General features: G+C 39.4%; 2 protein-coding genes and 2 long non-coding RNA genes across 4 annotated transcripts; 2 read left to right on the forward strand and 2 right to left on the reverse strand.

Annotated features, from left to right (window-relative positions):
• Positions 1 to 9,303: 9,303 nt before the first annotated feature.
• On the reverse strand, positions 9,304 to 11,111 carry LOC149048803 (uncharacterized). Its single transcript, XR_016185073.1, has 2 exons — positions 10,972 to 11,111; positions 9,304 to 10,299 (listed from the first exon to the last, which is right to left on the reverse strand). It is a non-coding gene; the product is annotated as an uncharacterized LOC149048803 (long non-coding RNA).
• LOC113672594 (beta-1,4-N-acetylgalactosaminyltransferase 3) lies at positions 10,973 to 21,546 on the forward strand. Its single transcript, XM_027188897.2, has 4 exons — positions 10,973 to 12,486; positions 18,741 to 19,260; positions 20,354 to 20,498; positions 20,652 to 21,546. Exons 1-4 carry the CDS (start codon positions 11,354 to 11,356, stop codon positions 20,828 to 20,830), a joined length of 1,977 nt encoding a protein of 658 aa, XP_027044698.2. The 5' UTR covers positions 10,973 to 11,353; the 3' UTR covers positions 20,831 to 21,546.
• LOC149048804 (uncharacterized) lies at positions 11,344 to 18,274 on the reverse strand. Its single transcript, XR_016185072.1, has 2 exons — positions 17,082 to 18,274; positions 11,344 to 13,922 (listed from the first exon to the last, which is right to left on the reverse strand). It is a non-coding gene; the product is annotated as an uncharacterized LOC149048804 (long non-coding RNA).
• LOC149048805 (uncharacterized) lies at positions 13,941 to 16,920 on the forward strand. Its single transcript, XM_089200813.1, has 2 exons — positions 13,941 to 14,014; positions 15,173 to 16,920. The coding sequence occupies exon 2, from the start codon at positions 15,190 to 15,192 to the stop codon at positions 16,828 to 16,830; it is 1,641 nt and encodes a 546-aa protein (XP_089056939.1). The 5' UTR covers positions 13,941 to 14,014; positions 15,173 to 15,189; the 3' UTR covers positions 16,831 to 16,920.
• Positions 21,547 to 22,078: the final 532 nt, after the last annotated feature.

Here is a 22,078-nt window from a genome sequence, read left to right on the forward strand (position 1 = left end):
CTTTAGAGTATCGCAAGATTCGTTGGTAAAATGTAGGTTCATTTTTTAACCGACGTCGGCCACGGCGTCGCCGTCGTGGTTTTTTGAACTTCCTATTACCAATATACTTTGCACCGTATTCCAGCTGGTAACTTTCTTCCGATACAGTGTTGTTAGATCAATGTCTAACACTCTTGTGTCGTGGATGCTTTCTTTATTTCTTTTTCTGATAACTTAACACAACTTACTCCTCGGAGTCTAGCTCTACTCGAAAGGAAATTGTTAGTCTCTGGCCTATATAGGTGACGCTCACTGAGCTGTCAGTCCTTCACCATCGTCACCATCTCACACCTTACCGGCAAACGAATCGTGTTTAGCCAGTTGATATTCTCTTGGTATAGATACGTAAAAAAAAAAATCTTGCACACTAAGTATGCAGTGGCCCGGGTCCCCCCTTATTCTGGGTTAAAAAAAAGAATCGCGGAGGGAAGAAAAGCCAGAAGGGCAAGCGACAAAAAACCGCCGTGCCCCCCCCCCCTCCTTTAGCTTAAGGTCTGGATCCGCCACTGGTATGTACCTTTGAGATGATGACTCTTTTCAAAACGACTTTCTACCAAGAAAATTTTATACTCTTGCGATAAGATCGGGCAAAAAAAAGCAAGATTGATAATGTGATTTTTATAGGGAACAAACTGACGAAATTAGAATCTAAAAAGAGATCTACAGAAAATAGCCTTTAAAAACTGTTACATAACAACAGAACAATCAGAGAATTTGGAGAAGAAAGGGCTACCCAAAGTACCGCCCTTAAAAGAACTACCGTATTAAGAGAGAATTTTTCTGGAGACCGCGTGAAATCAAAAAAATGTGGCACATGCCTAGAAAAAGCCCTACCTTCATACTTCGCTCAAAGATACCTTAGGGTAAGTCTATAAACGTGGTATAATTTTTTTGTTCAGAACTGTTTTTATTTTTTAGAAAATCACCAAACACTGTATCGAGCCCCAACCGCCATAACAGTGGCCGAAATGAAGCCGACGAGTAGGGCAACAAAAACGTTATTCTTCAAAAGCGCAAAAGAAAGCAAATCTTTCCGAATATTATCTATTTGTATACGAGGTATTAACAAATGATTTGAACCTAATAACGGGATTATTGATATAACTATGAATTATTGGCGAATATTTGAAAATCGCCAAAATTTGATTGATTAAAAATTTCATTTTGGAGCAGTTTTTCAATAAAAATTTTTCCTACTCGGTATAACTCGGAATCACTTGAGATGAGCATTTCTGAAAATTGGAAACGATGTTCTTTTCAAGGATATAAAAATTAATATGGGGCTCTTAATTACTGGGAAGAAATAGCCCGATCTATTTCGTGCAAATCGCAACGCCGCCGTGTAAACAACCGCAGATAATCCAATTATTCTTTTATTATCGAAGCCATAATTTCTGCAAAATCTTACCGCTTTGAGCTGTGCTTTATCAGAAACTCAATATGTTACCCTTACCTTCTGAAACCAGTGATTAAGGAATGATGTTTCCATTATTTTTGTTTCAAATCGCCATGTTCACTTGAAAAGTGTTTACAACGTCCGGCTTGACCATTTACAATACTCGAAGCTGTTCATAAATCATCGCAGACCATCGCACCTCTTGACTTATTTCTGCTTCCATACAACTCCAGTATATACAAAAGTCTTTTTTGCACGATAAACCAAGATGCTTTGATTGCTTACAGTTTCAGTTAAGAAACGTTTGGCTCCCCAAATGGCACAACGATGTTCACCAACGAAGTCGTGTGTCATCACTCATGTTTGTCACGCAATCACGCTAAACGTGCACAGGACACCCAGACAGGCATTCGTCTGCAGACATCGCTGTACCGAGTGCAGGGCCAACTAATATTTATTTCTTAGTCAGTGTTATGCTTTAAACAAAAACCTGCGCGAATTCACTTAAAAAACGCTGTAGATCTCTTTTGAGTGTTTTGAATCAGTGCCATTCTGAAAAACTACTTTTTGACGTTTTCGTAAATTTAGTCACCCCCTGGTACTGCCTATACATGCGTTGTTATCGACTCTATTTCCACGACTTCGCGCTTGCAAAGATTCTATTTATCAATAGGCACTTTAAGTATGACGTTTAACGGCAAACGGCAAACGCAAGCTTGCCTTTCATTTGGTTACCTATTTATGGAATTCTTAAAAAAATCCTGCACAAAAAATAAAATAAAATAAAATAACACATTCACGACAAACACAAACCTACTTAATTCCGTGTACACACGCCTAAAGACAGACGACAGAAATTGAATTTTTGACGTTCGCGGGAAAAACAAACGTCATGCGTAACCTCTCGAATGACGAACTTCCCAGTTAACTAAAACAACTGGAAGTAAATTGTCTAGTGCTCCGTGATTATATACATCACCTACATGTCCCTAGTGGATCGATAAGGTCTACCACGACCTTCAGTGGCAGGCAGACAGGTTCCACGGTGAGGCGTTCTTTTCTAATGACACTGGAAAAATTCTACCGACTATGTAAACAGAACAACAGACTAACAATTTCGTGCTTTATCTAAGCACTTTGAACGTTATGCGGGTATCAGCGGCCATCCCGAGGGGTCGACCCCCGGGCAACCCAAGGGCAACCCACGGGCTTAGCAGGGGATTTGTAGCAAAGGCATGCCCCGCACGCGGGGCATTAGAGCGCTTTTGCGTTTTCGGCAAAATACCCCGGGGCCATACCCACGGGATTTGCACGTAATCTGCTGTCTCAACGTTCAGCGGTTTTCGCCACAGGACAAGCAAGCTCGCTCGCTCGATGTTCTTCCAAGAATCTGTTCATTGCATTTTAAGAAAAGCGACATCGAGATTTCAATTTCATACAGTTAGTTCGCATTCGAAGCGTCTTGCCGATAGGAAGAGACAGTGTGATGAACAACCGCAAGCCAAGAAAGTTTGCCCCAGAAAGCTCGAATTTGAGGACTCCATAGAGACTTGTGTGGACTTGACTTTTAGTGCTGATGTGGCTTCAGTAAACCATGATCACTCGTACTTTTGCATCGAGGAACAGGCAACACCGACTATATGTTGCCCAGGTTGCTCCAGGGGTGGGGGTATTTGTCCCAATTTTTTGCCCTACCCGAGGGGCTTTAGCATGTATTTGTCACGGCAGCTGTGACAAATGCCCCTGGGTGCCCGGGGGTCGACCCCTCGGGATGGCCGCTGATACCCGCATTAAACTTCAGTAAAAACGTAAATCTTCGAGTCACAAAGTCGGCCGCTTGTATCAGGCCGCGAGACAGTACGTGTTATTTGATATCGCCTGACTGTAGGTCATTACAATTACATTTTTTAAAGCTTTGGACTTACACAATCTCTGTTTTTTGTTTTTGTTGTTGTTGTTGTTTTTTTTAATTTTCCTTACGATAGCGTGCTCATCAATTTAAACCTTTCGATTTTGTACCTTAATTGCTACGATGATAATGGCCATCGCTAGAAACTTGACAGTTTTCTCAACTCGAACTCGGAAAAAGTTGTTTCCCGTCCCTTAATCAAACAATCAATCGGCCATTCTTTGAGATCCCGAATTCTCGACAAGACAGAGGCGGCGTACCCTCGGAGATTCAAGAAATCAGGAAGTTCCTCCATACCAGCTAACTGAATGGGTTTTATAAAGCAAAAAAAGAAAGAAAGAAAGAAAGAAAGAAAGGAAAAGAATACAGTGTCATATACTTTAGGTGTTTTCCTAGTCAATGAAACCAATATTCAAGCTACATGTAGTTCGTCACTGCTGACAGGTACAGCTAAAACAAAGGGCTTCGATCTTGCTCATGTAAGGCTGCTTACGATGAACGGAGATATCGCTGATATCAATAATGCTAAAAAATAAGCAAATATCCTTCAGCAATGAAATGGAAAAGCTCTTTAAATTGGACTTTGCTGCCATTTCACAAAGATTGTACGCATTATATGTGATAGGGCGTCTAAGCGCCAGTTCCTTTAAAGCCGCATTCGACAGCTCTAGGATTCTTGCTTCACTTGCAGCGGCCTCCAAGTCGTCATCAGACAGTTCCTCGTCATCCTGGAGGGTCTTTTTCGCAGCCAGTAGGGAAAAGAAGGCAGCTATTTGATTTGCTGTAAGGAAATCGTCGCTTGTAAACAGGCGGTTACCACTCGCATCTTTGGCGCTTACCATCGCACGTGCAACTGATGCAGGGTCTGCTTTCTGTCCTGATTGTTCCCCCAGTTTAAATTTGGCAGTAAGATAGGCCTTCTGGCTGGAAGTAAATCTCTTTCGTGGGGCACCAGCCCTTAGTGCCCAGCCCATTGGTACTTTTCTGCAAGAATCTGGTATGATGTCAAGTCCACTGTTTGCAATAACCTCTGGTACTGAAGGGGTCTCTCCCTCCAGTTTCTCTCCATACACCTTAACAGCTCTGTCTGTTAAGGTCTCGCGCTCTAATGCTCGCTCGTGTTTACCACAATCTAAGTGTCGCTGCATTGAACAATACCTTAGGAATATCCGTGTGTGGTATCGCGCTTAAAAAATGCAAACAACGGTAATTTTAAATTCTGGATTTAAAACTTTTTCCCGGAAATAGAAAATAGGGGATAAGAAGGAAAGAAAATAAGAGCCTCCTTTCGAGTGACATGTTATTGCGTGACACCATCGCAAAAAACGAACGTCAATGATTCACTTCATCTGTCAGGATGCTCTGGCTCGTTATATAAAAAACAAACTTCCATTCTTATTGTGAAAGGAAGACTTGTAAAATGTGAGTGTTCCAAGCTGAAATATGTCCAGCAATGCGACGTTTCCGGCAGGAACCTTCGTGAGATGTTTTCACTGTGATTTGGTATACACCGCCTGTAGTGCTGTACTATCGAAGCTGTTGTCAAGTCTCTTGATAACAAGATTGAGGCAAGGAACCAATGTTAGAAAGGTGTTTTTCGCCAGGTGAGCTTAATAAATCCAGTTTAAAAAGCGATAAGATTTTGTTGAAATTATGGCTTCGATAATAAAAAGCCTAATTGGATTATCTGCAGTTGTTTACATGGCGGCATTGCGATTTGCACGAAATAGACCGGGCTACTTCTTCGCAGTAATTAAGAGCCCCAAATTAATTTTTATATCCATGGAAAGAACATTCTTTCCACTTTGTAAAAATGCTCATCTCAAGTGATTCCGAGTTATACCAGGTAGGAAAAATTTTTATTGAAAAACTGCTCCAAAATGTAATTTTTAATCAATCAAATTTTGGCTATTTTCAAATATTCGCCAATAATTCATAGTTATGTCAACAAGCCCGTTATTAGATTCAAATCATTTTTTAATACCTCGTATACAAATAGGTAAAATTCAGAAAGACTTGCTTTCTTTTGCGCTTTTGAGAAATAAAGGTTTTGTTGCCCTACTCGTCGACTTCATTTCGGCCATTTTATGGCGGTTGGGTCTCGATACAGTGTTTGGTGATTTTCTAGAAATTAAAAACAGCTCTGAACAAAAAAATTATACCACGTTTATAGACTTACCCTAAGGTATCTCTGAGCGAAATATGAGGATAGTGATTTTTCCGATCATGTGCCACCTCCCACGCGGTGATAAAAAAAATTCACTCTTAGGGCCTCTGTTGAAGTCCTAAATGTAATAACTGTCCTAAATGTAATAAAGTCCTAAATGTAATAACATTTGGTCCTAAATGTAATAAAGCCCTAAATGTAATAACGTTAGGTCCTAAATGTAATAAGCCTCCAATGCAATCGTTTAACTGTGCTAACATTGAGATGTTAAAGTGACAGCTATTGCACCAAAGAATCCTCTGACCTGTATTCATGGCATATTGCGGGCTCGCTGATATTAATCAGGGTCTTTTTATTTGCTAAAGACGTAGGTTGAGAAGCATTGGCTACAAAACCTTATACTGATGTGCTTTTGGCATCAAATTGACGGACGCAAAAGCAATGACAACGCTGATCAATAGCTCTCTTTATATCATGGGCTCAGACTCTTAATTAAGTGTAACAGATTTTGACGATATACTTGTGTGATCAGTGCTGGAGTTAACACTTCATGAACCAAATTACAAGAAAAAGGAAGTCCACTGACCTATACGTTAGACAAATTCCGGGCTCGTAAGTGCATTTTTTGTACTGTCTTTCCTTACCAGATTTGTATGGGTCTGCATAAAACATATTCATAAGTGTTATTGACCAAGCGTGAGGTCAAAATGGCTGGATATTGGGCGAGTTCTTTTTTTTTTTTTGGTTTTTTTTTTGCGTTTTTATGGACTGAGACGAAGTCTCAGTCCGTAAAAAAGGTAAAAAAAGAACGAGGCTAACATCCAGTCATCTTGACCGAACAAGCTTGGTCAAGAGAGTTTGTATTCTCTTGGCTTAATCATTAAAGGATTCATTGTATAGAAAAAGATCTCGCTTTGATAAGAATCAAGAATGGCTTGTTTATTTCGAGAACCGATAGTGAAAGCCAACTGTGTTTGCAACACAATAAACCCAAGAGGGTCGTTTATTTTTTTTCTATGTATATGCCGACATTGTCCAAAAGTTACGAACTTTGTAAGTTTTCTTGCGTGGGGTCAATACGGGGAATCCAAAGCGGGTGAGGGTAGGCCCATCATGCCCGCTCAGGTAGCCAGTCAGAACACAGGATTCACTTCATCTTGCCCGCGCGCGCTGCTAGCTATATGATCAAGTGACTTACAGAGCAAGATATCTACTGACCAATCATATATTATTCCATTTCACGATCACAGGTCTCGACATGTTGCCTTTTTTCCACGCAAGAGCATTGAGCTACAACATTCAACGCATGATGGTCAGTTGATGGTCTGATAAACCATTCATTTTTTTCCTTTATCCCCTTATGACAGGTTCATCAGTTCCCGAACCGAAATATTGGGAAAACATATATTTTACAGTTGATCTCAAGTCTACATTTCATTTTTTGACTTCATCTCTTCTACCTGCCGTGAGGGGAGAAAATGAATAGATAAATAGATGAATGAAAAAGGAAAGCTCAACAGTTTCCATTTATAGTCATATGGTACATGAACTGTTTACTGAGGTGGAGTAAAGCCATAGAGGGCTACAAATGCAATATCCCAGGTTCAAAATTGAATAAATCAAGGTAGTCATTCTTAAAAACGAACTCAAATGCTTCATTAAAATCAATTGGCACTGAATAACATAGATGTGCAAAATTTCAGTAACACTATTGATGATAACACTTTTCTTTTGGATTAACATGTGACAGCGAAATCATTCAGACTGCTCTAAAATGGTGCATCAGTACTTAGGACTTTCACACGAACGATAACATCAACAATAACATGCTAGTTCATCATCAATTGTAGTAAATTTCTTTTCCAAAAAGTCCTAATGATTACGTACCAATCGATTCCATCCTACTGAGCTTCCAGCCAAGCACAAGCCTACTTTAGGCTGGAAATAATTTTTTCCAACTCGATCAATAAACCGCTCAAAGGACCATACTTCGACTGCTGATATTTCTTATGTCCAGCAAGTAAAAGGACGCCCATTGATATCAGCGAGCCCGTAGTGTGATATGTATACTGGTCAGCGGTTTTTTGGTGCAACAGCTGCCACTTTAACATCTCAAGGTGGATGTCCGCCAGAACAATAATGCACTGAAGGCGTTAAACGATTGCATTAGAGGCTTATTACATTTAGGACTAAATGTTATTACATTTAGGACTTTATTACATTTAGGACCAAATGTTATTACATTTAGGACTTTATTACATTTAGGACAGTTATTACATTTAGGCCTTCAACAGCCTCTTCATATGAGCCCGGTTGACCGGGCTAGCCCGGTTACCGAGATCTCGCCTCACTCCTATTTCCTTTGTAAAAATTTCGATGTGTTCATATGAGAAGGCGGGCCAGCCCGGTTACCGAGATCTCGGTTGTAGAAACCGAGATCTCGGTAACCGGGATGAAATATTTTCCCATATGAACACTCCAGCCCGGTTACCGGGATGAAAATTTTTCAACTACGCATGCTCAAACTCGTTCTCAGGGCCTCAGTCCACGTTTCGCGCCCTTTTCGACTCTTTTTCATCCCGGTAACCGGGCTGAAATTTCCCATATGAACAGACGACAAAATTCGTCCCGGTAACCGGGCCAGCCCGGTTACCGGGCTCATATGAAGAGACCCTTAATTCGATTAAATGCCGCCCTCGAATAAACGCCACATTTTAGACCAGATGTATTGATAAAAGCCGCCCTCGAACGTTTGTTCGAATGATAGCCTCAAAAAGGGAGTAACTGCGGAATACCCTACCACTTTGGTCCACCTCATTTACACGTGTCGTAAGGCTTTCAAGAACGAGGCATGACACAATAGACGCTCTTCCTATTCAATGACATGTAAATAAGTGGCAGGGTATTGTGCAGTTTAACCTCAAAAAACACACAGCAACCATTGCTTCGATCGCAATTGGAAATTTTGGATGAACCAGACAGAGAATAAAAAGAGGTCACAACAAAACTAAATTTTTTTAAGCATCCCTTGTCAGCTAACAAGAAGCCCGACATAGGTTAAGTTGAACATGATAGCCACAAATTTACCTCGGGTTAATACTGAAGTGAAACACCGAGCGGAATAAGAAAGGCAAACACCTGAGGATATTGTTTGGAGATTTTTAATTAGACCCTTATCTCACACCCACAAATTTGCATTAAATTTAAAGAATTTGCACGCCTAATATCCTATTTCCTTTGAAACATCATTTTCTTTAAAAGCTAAGTTTTTTTCGTTTGTCTCACGATGTAGTCACGTTTGATGTAGATCGCGACGTTTCGACTGCATACTGCAAGTCTTCTTCAGGCGATGAGGTCGACTGGTCATGCGTGATCCTATAAAGCATGATGTTCGGCTGTGATCAGTTGTTTTCTTGTACACGTGGCGCCGCATACATGATTTGAGTAAGACATCTGGTGCTTCTTCTTATCCCATGCTATTTGACACGGCACAAACATTATAGCACAAAATGCGAACATAATTATTAAACAAAAGTGATTTAATAACTAATACAAATAAAAGAACAAGAAAAATAGATGAGAGCCACATATGCAACCAGCAACATGGCGTCCGTATTGTTGTTCCTGCTACTTGATCAAGCCCCATCGTGTCTTTATTAGCGCCTTAGCAGCCGCTTTTCTTTAGAAAATTGTCACACAAGCGTCGAACAAGATCGCATGACTCCAACGGTCGAGAGTGATTCAAGAAGAGGACGTTTTTGAACGACTCAGAAAGGCAAAAACCTGTCACACTTCGACGAAATAACATTTTATTTAATTCTCCTGCCATTTTAACAACGCAATATGATGAAAATATTTATTGTTCGATGCTCTATCTGTAATCGCCATACAGTTCTACATATTCATTTCTCGAGATCCTAAAAATATTTCCCCATAGCAATTACCTGATTAAAGCCAGAGTTTCGACAGCTCATAGCTGTTTTCTTTTACTGAAATTGCAATTATGAGTTAAGAAATAAATAATAATTGGAATATTAAACATACAGTGTTAATAAAACAGCTTTCAGACATGGTTTCATGCTACTCTGGTTTAATTCATTAATATTTAATGTTCAAGCACACCATTTCGATCACCTGTTGCCTCGAGGTAGCTGTTGTTACACTCTTTCTATATTACCAAGCCAAGAAAAAAGCTAGAAGTAGACTAAACACACGTAAAAAAAAACTTAAAAGGCTTTATTGAGTTATTTGTTGGCGATTTATGGCTCATGTTTTTTAAATTTCGAGATCACACGATGTCAATTTCACAAAAAACCTTGCGCATGGAGAAAGGTTATTCGGTAGATTTTATTACTTATTTCATGGTTGTTTAAACAAAAACTTAATCTGGCTTTGTATCAACAGTATCTAAATTTATTTGTGATAAAAAAGCGACGAAAAATCGTTGATCTCTCTCCAAAATCGTTATTTTGGACGTCGAAACAACCTTTCGCCAAATATTTCTTTCTAAGGTTAAAAAAAGGATCCGATTACTGGCTTCTCAAATGCGATAGTAGGCGTTCCGCTTCATTTCCGGATACCGCTGCAATGACATCATCGACCTATTCTTTTCAGAACAAAGGGTAAACCGGCGAAGTGGTCGAAGCACTTTGTTCCTCGTCTTCATTACCATCTTGACAATGACAGCAGACAGGCGGACCCATAGCTATACCAAAAACCTGTCGATTGTTGGTGCCGTTGTATGCAAATTACGTGGTCTAGAGGAAAAAGACAGCAGGCAAAGAAGTTCTTTGTCCGCAGAGAGAAGCGTCTCTTTTGAGTCTCTCCTCCGCAACTTTAACGGCAATATCAACTGGGATTTCGGTAAAATTTCCGCACAGCCCTATCCTAAATTATACATTCAGTTCTTGAACAGAGAAAACAATGACAAAAGCAATACATTTCCATTGAGAAAACAGATTTGTTTTACAATAGTATAGGGCTGTGCGGAAACTTTACAGACAGGCGAAAAGATAGCTAGAAATTGCATAAGTCGGGGAATTAACGAAAGAGACGATAGGTCTCAGTGGAATCCCCGGTTTATGAATTTTAGGTAAGCCATAAAAACGTGGACATAAACCGTCACAGCTGTGTGACATTTTACAAACAAATCGATGCATGTTTTCGTGACCACAAATCTAGTTATGGTAATTGAGACCTATAGAGGGGTTTTCACGGGCGAAAAAGTCAATATGGTTTTACATATCACAGGAGCAGCTATTGCTATTCTTGTGTTGCTAAATGTTTTGAAAATCCAAATTTTAAAGGAAAGTAAACCTAATTATTGCCTTCTAAAATTTCTGTGATCTTGATGAAAGGGATTATTTTTGTGGATCCAAAAACAGCACGTGAGTTACATTACAAGATTCCACCTGATTGGTGGAAAGTAATTGCTAACTCGCTTTAATAAATTGAGCCTACCGTAATTCGATTGGAAACGTTCAACGCGCCACAAGGTTAGCAGGAACAGCGAATGTCTGCTCTAAATTTCCGGAGGCCATTCCCTGAGCGATAAATCAAAAAAAATTTACAAAAGAAAAATGTAAGTCAGTCATCCAAATATAGCTGTCGCGACAATATTTCTCCAGTACTTAGAGCGACTGTGGGTATTCCGACATTCCTCTTGCAAACGTAACAACCTGCGGTTTCCAAAATTGCAGCGTACCATCGACTCGGTTTTGTCACGTCATTGAATCGAGTCATCGTTTCGAGTAATGTTGATTGGTGGAGGTTTGCGACAAATTTCTTCGTGAAGACACGCTGTGCATTGTCTGTCTTGAATGTTATGACGATGTGAAAGTGCATGTCAGTTCAAATTACGAAACGTTTTTATGTGTGCCAGGGAAACGTGCTGATTGGAATGGGTTTTCGAAGTTTACTTCGATTACGGAGACCTCAGCGAGCTGGTAAGCTTTTAATTTTTGTGGTAGCAGCTTGTTCAATCTCATTTCTCTTCATCAAGTATTCTGAACGTAATAGAAACGCGAGCGTTGTTATCGAGAATGTCGTGACAAACCTTGTTCAACCCTTCGCTGATGAGAAATCTACCGCGAACCTTTCGCTGAATGTGTACGTTTGGCGTGAATTGTGCGGTACGAACGTTCAAGACATGAAACAAACACCGACATTTCCATATTACCCCGATCAAAAGGAGTTTTTAAACGATGTATTTGAAGTTTCCGATAACACAGAATACTACGGACAACGTATATTCGGCTTTCTACAACCACCAACAAGTGGACCTTATCGTTTTGCGATTGCCTCCGACGATTCGTCGGAATTGTGGCTTAGTGAAAGCGAAGATCCCAAAGGGAAACGCTTAATTTCTCGGGTATTTGACGAGAAAGCGTGTTGTGGCTGGACAAAGAAGGATGAACTGAATAAATACCCCACGCAAATGTCTCAATTCGTGAGCCTTCAACGAGGGAATCGATACTACATTGAAGTCATCCATAAACAAGGTGTTGGTGACGGATTTGCACAAGTTTTTTGGAGCACGCCTTCAGAAGCAGAATTTCGACTTATCTCTTTTGAGCATTTTCGTCAGTACTCAAACAATTCAGTGGTTTTGGCGAAAAAGGATGCCTATCACATGGCGTTTTCAAACAAATACCAAAGTCGATTCGAAATGAAAGTAAACATGGCAAGCCGTAGGACGCTCAAGTTTTATTCATTATCGTTAGTTCCAAAGGCCAATTATTTACCTCTTTGTGAGTACAAATCTAGTGCTGTTTGGAACTTGGTGTGGAATGCGAGCGTGATCAGTCAGTATGAAAGTTTAAAACTGCTTTATTTATCCAATGTTTACCCGCCAGATGATACTAGTATGGGGGACAGCGGAATCGTAATGGGATGGCCTAACCGTGTTGCTGACAAAGAGATTGTAGAGTCAGTTGTAAACAAAACGATTGGTTCTCTTCGCCGTTACACATCCAGGTATGTATCGTTTACATTAAGACGCTGTGTAGTGAAGTATAGGGATTTTATTTTCCTTCAAGGCGCTAAGTAGCGCGTGAAACGGATAACGTAAATTTTGAGAAACATGGACGGAGGACGGTCGACCAGAGAATTATCTGTTTGGCTCCCGAAGATCGTTACACGTACTGCTGAACCATGAAATACACAGTAACACTCGTCCATTTGCTGTTTGTGAGTTGGAACGCTCTGTGCCAGCAAATTGTCGGAAATGTGTCAAATGTGCCTGCAGGTCGAGTCCAAAGTACATCGACTCCGACGTCCAAAAAAAAAAACAATTTTTAAGATAAGTCAACGCTCTTTAGCCACTGTTTTATCGTAAATGGATAAAGATGATGTTGATACGGGGGAAGGGAGAAGTTTTGTTTGAATAACCACGAAATATGTTACAACCTTACTATACCGATAAACTCCCCTCGGCTCCTTGTGTGAGGTTTATGGTGATATCGTCATCGCGTAATGGTTTCAAAGTTTTATAAAATTAGTCATAAATCGCTAGGAAATAACTCAGTAAAGTCTTATAGTGGTATGTATGTGCGTAAAGCTTGTATTTATATTAACGTTTTTGATGAAAAAAAAATTACGGCGTCTTAAAAATATACTTCCTCAAAGGAGAGAAGTCGTTATCAGCGGAAATGGAAATTGTTTCTAGTGAGATGATGCTCTTCAGGGGAATGAAATAAGCGATGAAAAACATGAAGAAATCCAAAAGTCAACTGATAACTTGTTTGAAGAATAGATCACGGGCATTTGGGCAGGAACTATGGACATAGACGCAGTTGTGCATTGCTCCTCAAGCGTTCCATTTGAACCTACTCATTGTCTCAAAAAAATGGTTCTAATTTGAGCCCCGCGGAGGAGGGGTGGGAAAAAAATAGAAACAAAATAAATAAGGATAATTGAAATGTTTTAAAAACGCGGGAAGACACGGCAAAAGGCTTTCCTATTTAATCTTCGCCTACAACAACATGGCAGGTTCTTTTACCGTCGTCCTTTGCGATTTTAATTCTTTTGTATCGTTTGAAGTATGTCTGACGGCAACACCGTAAATGGATCATTGCAAAACTAAATTTAGGTTGTCGAAAGATAAGATCTTACTATGCAGCATTCCAGATTAGTGAAGCGTCACGGTAATCTCTTAAGTAAACTATGTCAAACTGAGACACACTAATTAGCGAGATAGTCATTGAATAGAACTGAGGATGTGAACAGATTTTAAGAGTGTGATTAATTCTAGGGCTGCCTTTGATTAAGCCTTTTTAATTTGATCTTCAAGTACTTTACGCAGAAAGTGCACAAACCATAAGGCTTTCATTCCTTTCTTTCGTCTTGAGCCTTAGCGCCAACGCACTTAACGATTTTTATTCGAGGGTTGTCGATCCTTTTCTTCGTTAACCCTTTAACTCTCTTGTAAAATTTAAAAAACGATCTCTGGCTAAAACTTTTAAAAATACGAGCTTTCGGCTGTTTGCGCTACAGCCTTCAACGGGTAAAATGATAAAAAGGTAAGAAATACTAGGAGTGAAGTACAAAGTAGGAAATTAAAAATGCTAATAACTAAGAATGTTTGTTAAAAATACTAGGTGTGAAGTACAAAGTAGGAAATTAAAAATGCTAATAACTAAGAATGTTTGTTAAAAAGAATGTTGTATTGTCCGGGCAAAGGACAGGAATTGTTGTCTGTATTGGGAGTTAACTTGGAATGCCACGCTTCTAGTGTTTTTCTTGTTCTAAAACTGCCTTTGTCAATAATAGATGCATTATCAAAGTCTATTGCGTGATTATTGGCCCAGACGTGATTGGAAATTCTTGAGCCTTTTGCCGCGGTTTTCACATTTCTGAGGTGTTCTTTCTTTCTTGTGTTGAAGGCCCTGCCAGTCTCACCAATATAACACCATGAACAGTCACCACAAGGAATTTTATAAACAACATTTGTTTGAGATTCCAATAATGGTCGAAATTTTGGGGCCGGGAACTGTTGTTGGAGGGTGATAAGTGGTTTGTTCACCACTGTGATGTCGTGTTTTTTGAGGACACGAGTCAGAGGTTCTGTTACGCCTTTAATGTATGGAAGAGAGGCGAACGACTTGCGTGATTCGGACGCCTCGACCATCTTGAAAAATGTGCCAACAAGTTCCTCCGGGGACAACACTGTTGAGCGTCGGGTTTTTTTGGTCTGGATGTTTTTAATGAAAATCGATGGATAACCATTAGACTCAAGTGCTGAATAAACTCGATTTAGTTCTCGTTCTTTTCCTTCGGAGGAGTTGGGTAGCTTTAGGGCTCTGTGTAGAAGGGTTGCTGCTGTGCTAGCCTTGTGTTTATTATCATGGTGAGAATTGTAGTCTAGATATCTGTCCGTGTGCGTAGGTTTTCTGTAAACATCTACAGCGATGGTGCCATTTCTACGGGTGACCAACGCCCACGCCGACGCCCACAAGCATTCCACACAAGAACATTGTGTCTGAAATCGAAGCGGCTATTCGTCACCTTCCTGATATTTCTAAAGATGCCGTTAGAACTAGTTCTGCTGCCATCCTACATAGAGCAAGACTGCCGGCGCATAAGAATATTTCTAAGGAAGAAAGAAAAGCTTTAAACGATCTTAAGAAGGATCAATCTAGAGTAATAATGAAAGCCGATAAAGGAAACTGCTTTGTCGTCATGGACAGATCAGAGTACGACAACAAAATGGAGACTTTGCTCAATGACAGATCCACCTATGAGCTAGTTTCCACATCACCTTTCCGCCGGATTGAACGCGAATTGAATGCCATGTTACTCTCCTTAAAGAGACAAAAAAAGATTGATGACCCAACCTATCGTAAACTTCACTCAACCGACGGCACACCACCAGCGATCCGCGGCTCAGTTAAACACCACAAAGAAGGGAACCCACTGAGACCCATTGTCACCTGTATTGGCTCAGCCCTCTACAACACGTCCAAGTTTCTAACGGATATTCTATCTCCAATTCAAAATCGTAACGGATACTCTGTTGCCAATTCCTTACAGTTTTCCAAAGAAATATCTGACATCAAGATCGACGAGAACGAAGTCTTGGTTTCCTTCGATGTTGTATCACTGTTCACCGCGATCCCTGTTGACAAAGCATGTGATTACATCAAGATCAAACTGGAACAGGATGCCTCTCTTCCATCCAGAACAAATTTGGACATCAATGACATAATATCACTCCTCCAATTTACCCTGTCCAACAACTATTTTATGTTCAATGACAGAGTTTATAAACAAGTACACGGATGCGCTATGGGCAGTCCAGTCAGCCCTGTAGTGGCCAATCTCTGTATGGAAGAGATCGAGGAAAGTGCGATTAACAGTTCATCCGTCCCTCCTAAAATCTGGAAACGTTATGTTGATGATAGCTTCTGCATTATCAAAAAAGACAATGTGCGAGCTTTCCATGACACATTAAATTCAATTGACGCCAACATCTCTTTCACCATCGAAATTGAAAGTGACAATAAGATCTCCTTTCTCGACACTTTGGTCACCCGTAGAAATGGCACCATCGCTGTAGATGTTTACAGAAAACCTACGCACACGGACAGATATCTAGACTACAATTCTCACCATGATAATAAACACAAGGCTAGCACAGCAGCAACCCTTCTACACAGAGCCCTAAAGCTACCCAACTCCTCCGAAGGAAAAGAACGAGAACTAAATCGAGTTTATTCAGCACTTGAGTCTAATGGTTATCCATCGATTTTCATTAAAAACATCCAGACCAAAAAAACCCGACGCTCAACAGTGTTGTCCCCGGAGGAACTTGTTGGCACATTTTTCAAGATGGTCGAGGCGTCCGAATCACGCAAGTCGTTCGCCTCTCTTCCATACATTAAAGGCGTAACAGAACCTCTGACTCGTGTCCTCAAAAAACACGACATCACAGTGGTGAACAAACCACTTATCACCCTCCAACAACAGTTCCCGGCCCCAAAATTTCGACCATTATTGGAATCTCAAACAAATGTTGTTTATAAAATTCCTTGTGGTGACTGTTCATGGTGTTATATTGGTGAGACTGGCAGGGCCTTCAACACAAGAAAGAAAGAACACCTCAGAAATGTGAAAACCGCGGCAAAAGGCTCAAGAATTTCCAATCACGTCTGGGCCAATAATCACGCAATAGACTTTGATAATGCATCTATTATTGACAAAGGCAGTTTTAGAACAAGAAAAACACTAGAAGCGTGGCATTCCAAGTTAACTCCCAATACAGACAACAATTCCTGTCCTTTGCCCGGACAATACAACATTCTTTTTAACAAACATTCTTAGTTATTAGCATTTTTAATTTCCTACTTTGTACTTCACACCTAGTATTTTTAACAAACATTCTTAGTTATTAGCATTTTTAATTTCCTACTTTGTACTTTACACCTAGTATTTCTTACCTTTTTATCATTTTACCCGTTGAAGGCTGTAGCGCAAACAGCCGAAAGCTCGTATTTTTAAAAGTTTTAGCCAGAGATCGTTTTTTAAATTTTACAAGATGTTTTATCCTGGCTGCGGCCCCTCTATCTTTTCACCTTTAACTCTCATAAGTGACCGAGACAGAAGTTCTCCCCACAATATCAATACAATATCAACCAGATAAGTGATGAGAATAAAGAAATATATCAATTTGGGGGTAATTAGTTGATCCAATACTAAATTCTCTGACCTAATACTATAAGAATTGTATGGTTGACAGTAAGGAGAAAGACAAATTTGATCTAGGTGTTAAAAGGGTCGATAAACTCGACTTTTCTTGTCAGTAAAGGGTTATTGTGTTAATATAATTGTTCTCAAGAATATAAGTACCCTAATTAAGTATCACTTAATCAAACATCACGGTGGATATTTTAAAAGGGAAAGTTATTACAATATCTCTAAAAGTTAATTGAAAAGAATTTCACATGGTTTCTTTTTGTGAAAGTCTTTTCCGTCTTAAATCTACGGGGAACGAGTTCCAAATTTTTGCTTTCCGGAAATCAATTGACACTGGCTAGCAGAAAGCTTACTTGGTTTTTCCCATCTTAAATCTACGGGGAACGAGTTACAAATTTTTGCTTTCCGGAAAACAATTGACACTGGTATCTGGTATGTAGAAGATTTCGTAATCCTCAGGCTAGCACGAAACTCCCTTATAGCTCCAGCCTACTTCTTATCGTATTTTGTTAGACTTTCTGATATTCATAACTATGTTGCAAGGCAGAGCACAAGACTATCCTTACCGAGGGCGAAAATTGTTAATGAGGTGCTTACCGATATTATGAATACCAGAGACTTGCAGACATTTAGTTGCTGCGCAAATAGTTTGCTTTGTGTTCTTATTTTTAAAGATTTTTACCAGTTACTTGATCGATATTGATTTTTCTAAAGCTAACGTTTCGAGCGTTAGCCCTTCGTTAAATGAAAAGCAATTAAAAGAAGTTTCATTACTTATCTCTCCCAGGATTCCCAAGTTTGCAGTTAGGTCTTTGCTAAGCCAATATAACACTTTTGAAACAATTTAATCTTCACCCGTGCGTTGCATCTCGTAAGAATTTCTCTTAGAAAATCGCAGTGACATGTCAAAAAGTACTTCTGGGTATTATGTTTTATTCGGATGAAGGAATTGTTGAGTTCAGAGTTTAACAAAATTAATTTTCTTTAATGTATGAAAGGCATTTTGTCCAAGCAGGGAAACAAAGAATATCAGTTTACAGGCGTAAATATTTGCGAAAACAGGAAAAAAAAACATGAAGAAACACAATTTTGGAAGACCATGTTTCTCCTCACTGAAACCTCTATTGGGTTTACTTTTCAATGGTCCGTCCTACTTGAGTTTATTAACACTGAAAAATGCCCATTGCAGAACACTATTCAAATCTTTTACACCTCAACATCGGTATGTTTATTCTTCATACTGCTCTCTCCATATATGTTCGAAGATGCTGGTAGGGAGAATTTGTTTTAGCAAACAACAGCTTCTATGGTTTGTGATCATTTCTTTCATTCTCATAACCTTAATGTTTGATCCAGAGCTGACATTGTATTGAGAAATTAGATACTAATCACTCTAGGGATCAAAGGGTCAATGCACAGTCGAAGGGCTAAACTGATTAATTGGTTATTAATCGATTGATTAATTCATTGATGGATTAATTGATTGACTTGTTGATTTATATTTATTTATTTACACTGTGTTTTCATTTCCTTTTAAGGAATTATGTTCTGGAGAGGATCCACAGAGTTATTCATAAGCCAGATCCAGTATATGGTGATCGCTTCTCTCTCGATGTAGAAGTTAGTTTGGAACGCAGCAAGAGGTCATTTCGTTTGTCAGAACACGTCTTCATTAAAACAGGAAGCGGCCAGTTGTGTTTCCAAGAAGGTATAATTTGGAAAAATAGCGCCACAGTGTACTTTATACTCCCAGTCAAGAATCAAGGCAACTGGGTCTATCATTTTATCAATGAATTAACAATAGCTAGCTCATTAACGAACGATTTGAACTTTCACGTCATGGTTATTGACTTCGAAAGTCGAGATATTGACATGGAGAAAGCTTTTAACACCACCCTCCTCCGTGACAGACACACCCTTGTTAAAATGACGGGTAAATTTTATAAGACACTTGCGCTGAACGAGGGCGTCGCGCGTGTACCAAGTGAACATGACTTAGTATTTCTCTTTGATCTCCATATTGACGTGCCTGTGGACATCATCGACAGCGTGAGAAAGGTAAATAACTGTAATTTCTAAGATAGAAGACCAACAGTATCCTCACGAAGATTTCCATGTAACCCTGTTCTTCATTATGCATGTTTTGCGTTGATAAAAGAAAACAACAGATTTCCTCCGGGGACCAAGACTTTAGAGTGGTTTTCGATTAAGTTTCGTTAAAATCAGAGGCGAAGTAATCACAATGGCCAATCCGAAGGAGGGAAAATATTTTTTCTAGGCCAATGAGAGCTCAAAGTAAAAAAGAAAACCAAACTGCCTAAAGTGCGGGCGACCAAGTCGTGATTGGTTTTAGTTTGGTTTTAGGGGGGTACCATTTGATCGTGTTGTCTGATCGTCCGGGTTGGTGTAGTCCTGAGAAAGGTTGTTGTCGTCAGTGGTGACTGCCGTTTTGACAACCTTAGCGGATGTCATCATTAGAGTCACTCTGCCGGTTGGGTTGTCAGTCCCAACTGCCCAAAACAGTTCTTCTCAGATGTACCCTAACCCTCATCATTTTTGCATCACCCAATAGAATATTCTAGAAAGTTCCAGAGCCCTGCATCAGAATACTCCAGTATCAGAAATGCATGACAAGATTGTAGAAATTTCCACAATCTCCCTTCTCCTATATCACTTCACTATCTCTCAATTTCTTATATCGTTTCACGTTGTTCCAATCCTCAAATGTCATGTGTCGCTTTCTCCGGAGTCAGGTCTACTATGTCAAGCATTCTTTTGAGGTCTTTCTTCCATTTTACGCATCCACTTCCTTTCTCTTTGGACACTTTCGACACGTGAGTGTCGTCGTAGTCAGATATGGTGATTAGTCACGTGCTTGTTAGCCACGTGCTTGTGCTTCTCGGCTGGGGTTACTTCTTGAATGGATGAACACACTTAATATCCCGCGTAGTTGAATGTTTTATGTTATTGTCTTTATTTTTCGATTTTCCTTCTGTATTTTTAAGATCCAGCATTAAATGTATCATTTCCACGTAAAACCAGAGGGACTGTAGGTAACGACTAACGTATTCCACGTTAACACCTCCAGGCCCCTTGTTTTATAAAGAACCTTAACTTCGTGTTTATCATGCTCTTCTTGTTGATCTCTTAGAATACCATAGAGGGACGCATTGTGTTTTATCCCATTGTTGGCCGATTAGATTGTGGGAAAAGTTTAACGGATCATCAAGGTTTCTGGGCAGAAGACGGCTTCGGCCTGCTCGCTATGTTCAAGTCTGACTGGAATCGAGTTGGTGGTAAGTCGAATCTCAACGGCAAAATAAATAGAAAGCGTAATGTTTGGTCGTTTCTAATACAGCTTTCGAAAGCAATTTTAATGCCCTTACGATATGCCATGTGCTTGTCCCTATGTAACCGCTCCACATTCTTCCATTCTCTTTGTTCCCCAGGAATGGACGTCGAGAAGTTTAAATATAAGTGGGGCGGCGAGGACTGGGATTTTCTGGATCGTGTTGTTAGAGCAAAGTTAGAGGTAGAACGCTTCAAGTACCCAGGCCTCTATCATCATTTTCACCACAAGCGAGGCATGTGGGATATGGAACCAACAACATCAAACCCACAGGGCTAACCGACTGGCGCATGCGTTCTTTAGGACACTGGTCCGACTTCTCTTACTTGCTTGTGGCACCTTACATTTTATCTTTTTGGGTGAACATAATAATTCCAATGATCAAACGATGCTAGGTTTAAATCTTCCTTACACGCATAGTGTCACCATCCTTCAGTATGGCTCACGCTTTTTACATGTTTTTTCCAGTCTCGACAGTATCCTTTATTTTTTAGATATTTTAAAAATTATTTATTTACTTGGAGATTTTTGTAAAGATGATGAAAATTTAATTATACAACTACGTCTTTTAGAAACATATTAAATTTAAAGAGATTTTGAAATTAAAACATGTACTCTCATTGAGATAGTTCTCAATTTTCAATTTATTAACTGACGTCAACAAAGTTTGGAAGTAATTATGAGTCATTAAGGAATTTTCTGGAGTAAATATGGTGACCCTTTACACCTAATATCAGCACGCATATTCTCCATACTGTCCGTATATTTCCTGAGGTGCTGACGAGGAGAACTTGTTATGCAGTCAAGAGCTTTTTAAAGCGGTGATCATTTTTTAAATTCTCGTTACCATTATGTGTGATTTGGGGCTGATATTGTAAGGAGAAATTAGATGCAAGTCACTCTTAGGGCCCGTTTAGGCATGATAATTAAGTTCAATAAAGAATCGTGGAGAATTTGTTACGCAGTCAAGAGCTCTTTAAGTTGTGATATTTTTTTACTCTCGTTACCTTTATGTGTGATTAGGGGTAATATTGTAAGGAGAGATTAGATGCAAGTTACTCTCACGAGTTGAAGCATAATCATTTTGATTGAAATTTAAAAATGAATTTAAAATATTTAAAAATTTTATATTTTTCTACAGAATCGTGCATGAGGTTAATATTCCAAATTCTTGATTGTGTTGAATCTATGTACCATCTTTTGAGGAGTAATGGTTATTGGACGATACGAAGTCTTATTACCAAGTAATCATATTAAATCCAAGGTTGTGATTGGTTGAGTTAAATTAATACTATGAAAGTGATTGGCTTATTGAACTGTCCAATAACAAACTCTGGTAACAACTAGGAAAGTGAATTAGAAGGAAATAAGAGTTTTTAAACCAATCACAATCGAGGAAATTGTAATTTTTATGATTAATAGACAATATCCATGAATTCGAAGTGTGCTTCACTGCCGGTAGGTACAATTTCCGTCACCTATTAACTTAAATCTAAAAAGTTCTTCTTTAATCATGATAATTCTGTG

This window comes from Pocillopora damicornis, chromosome 3, assembly GCF_964200805.1.
Source record: "Pocillopora damicornis chromosome 3, jaPocDami1.2, whole genome shotgun sequence".
Lineage (NCBI taxonomy): Eukaryota > Metazoa > Cnidaria > Anthozoa > Scleractinia > Pocilloporidae > Pocillopora > Pocillopora damicornis.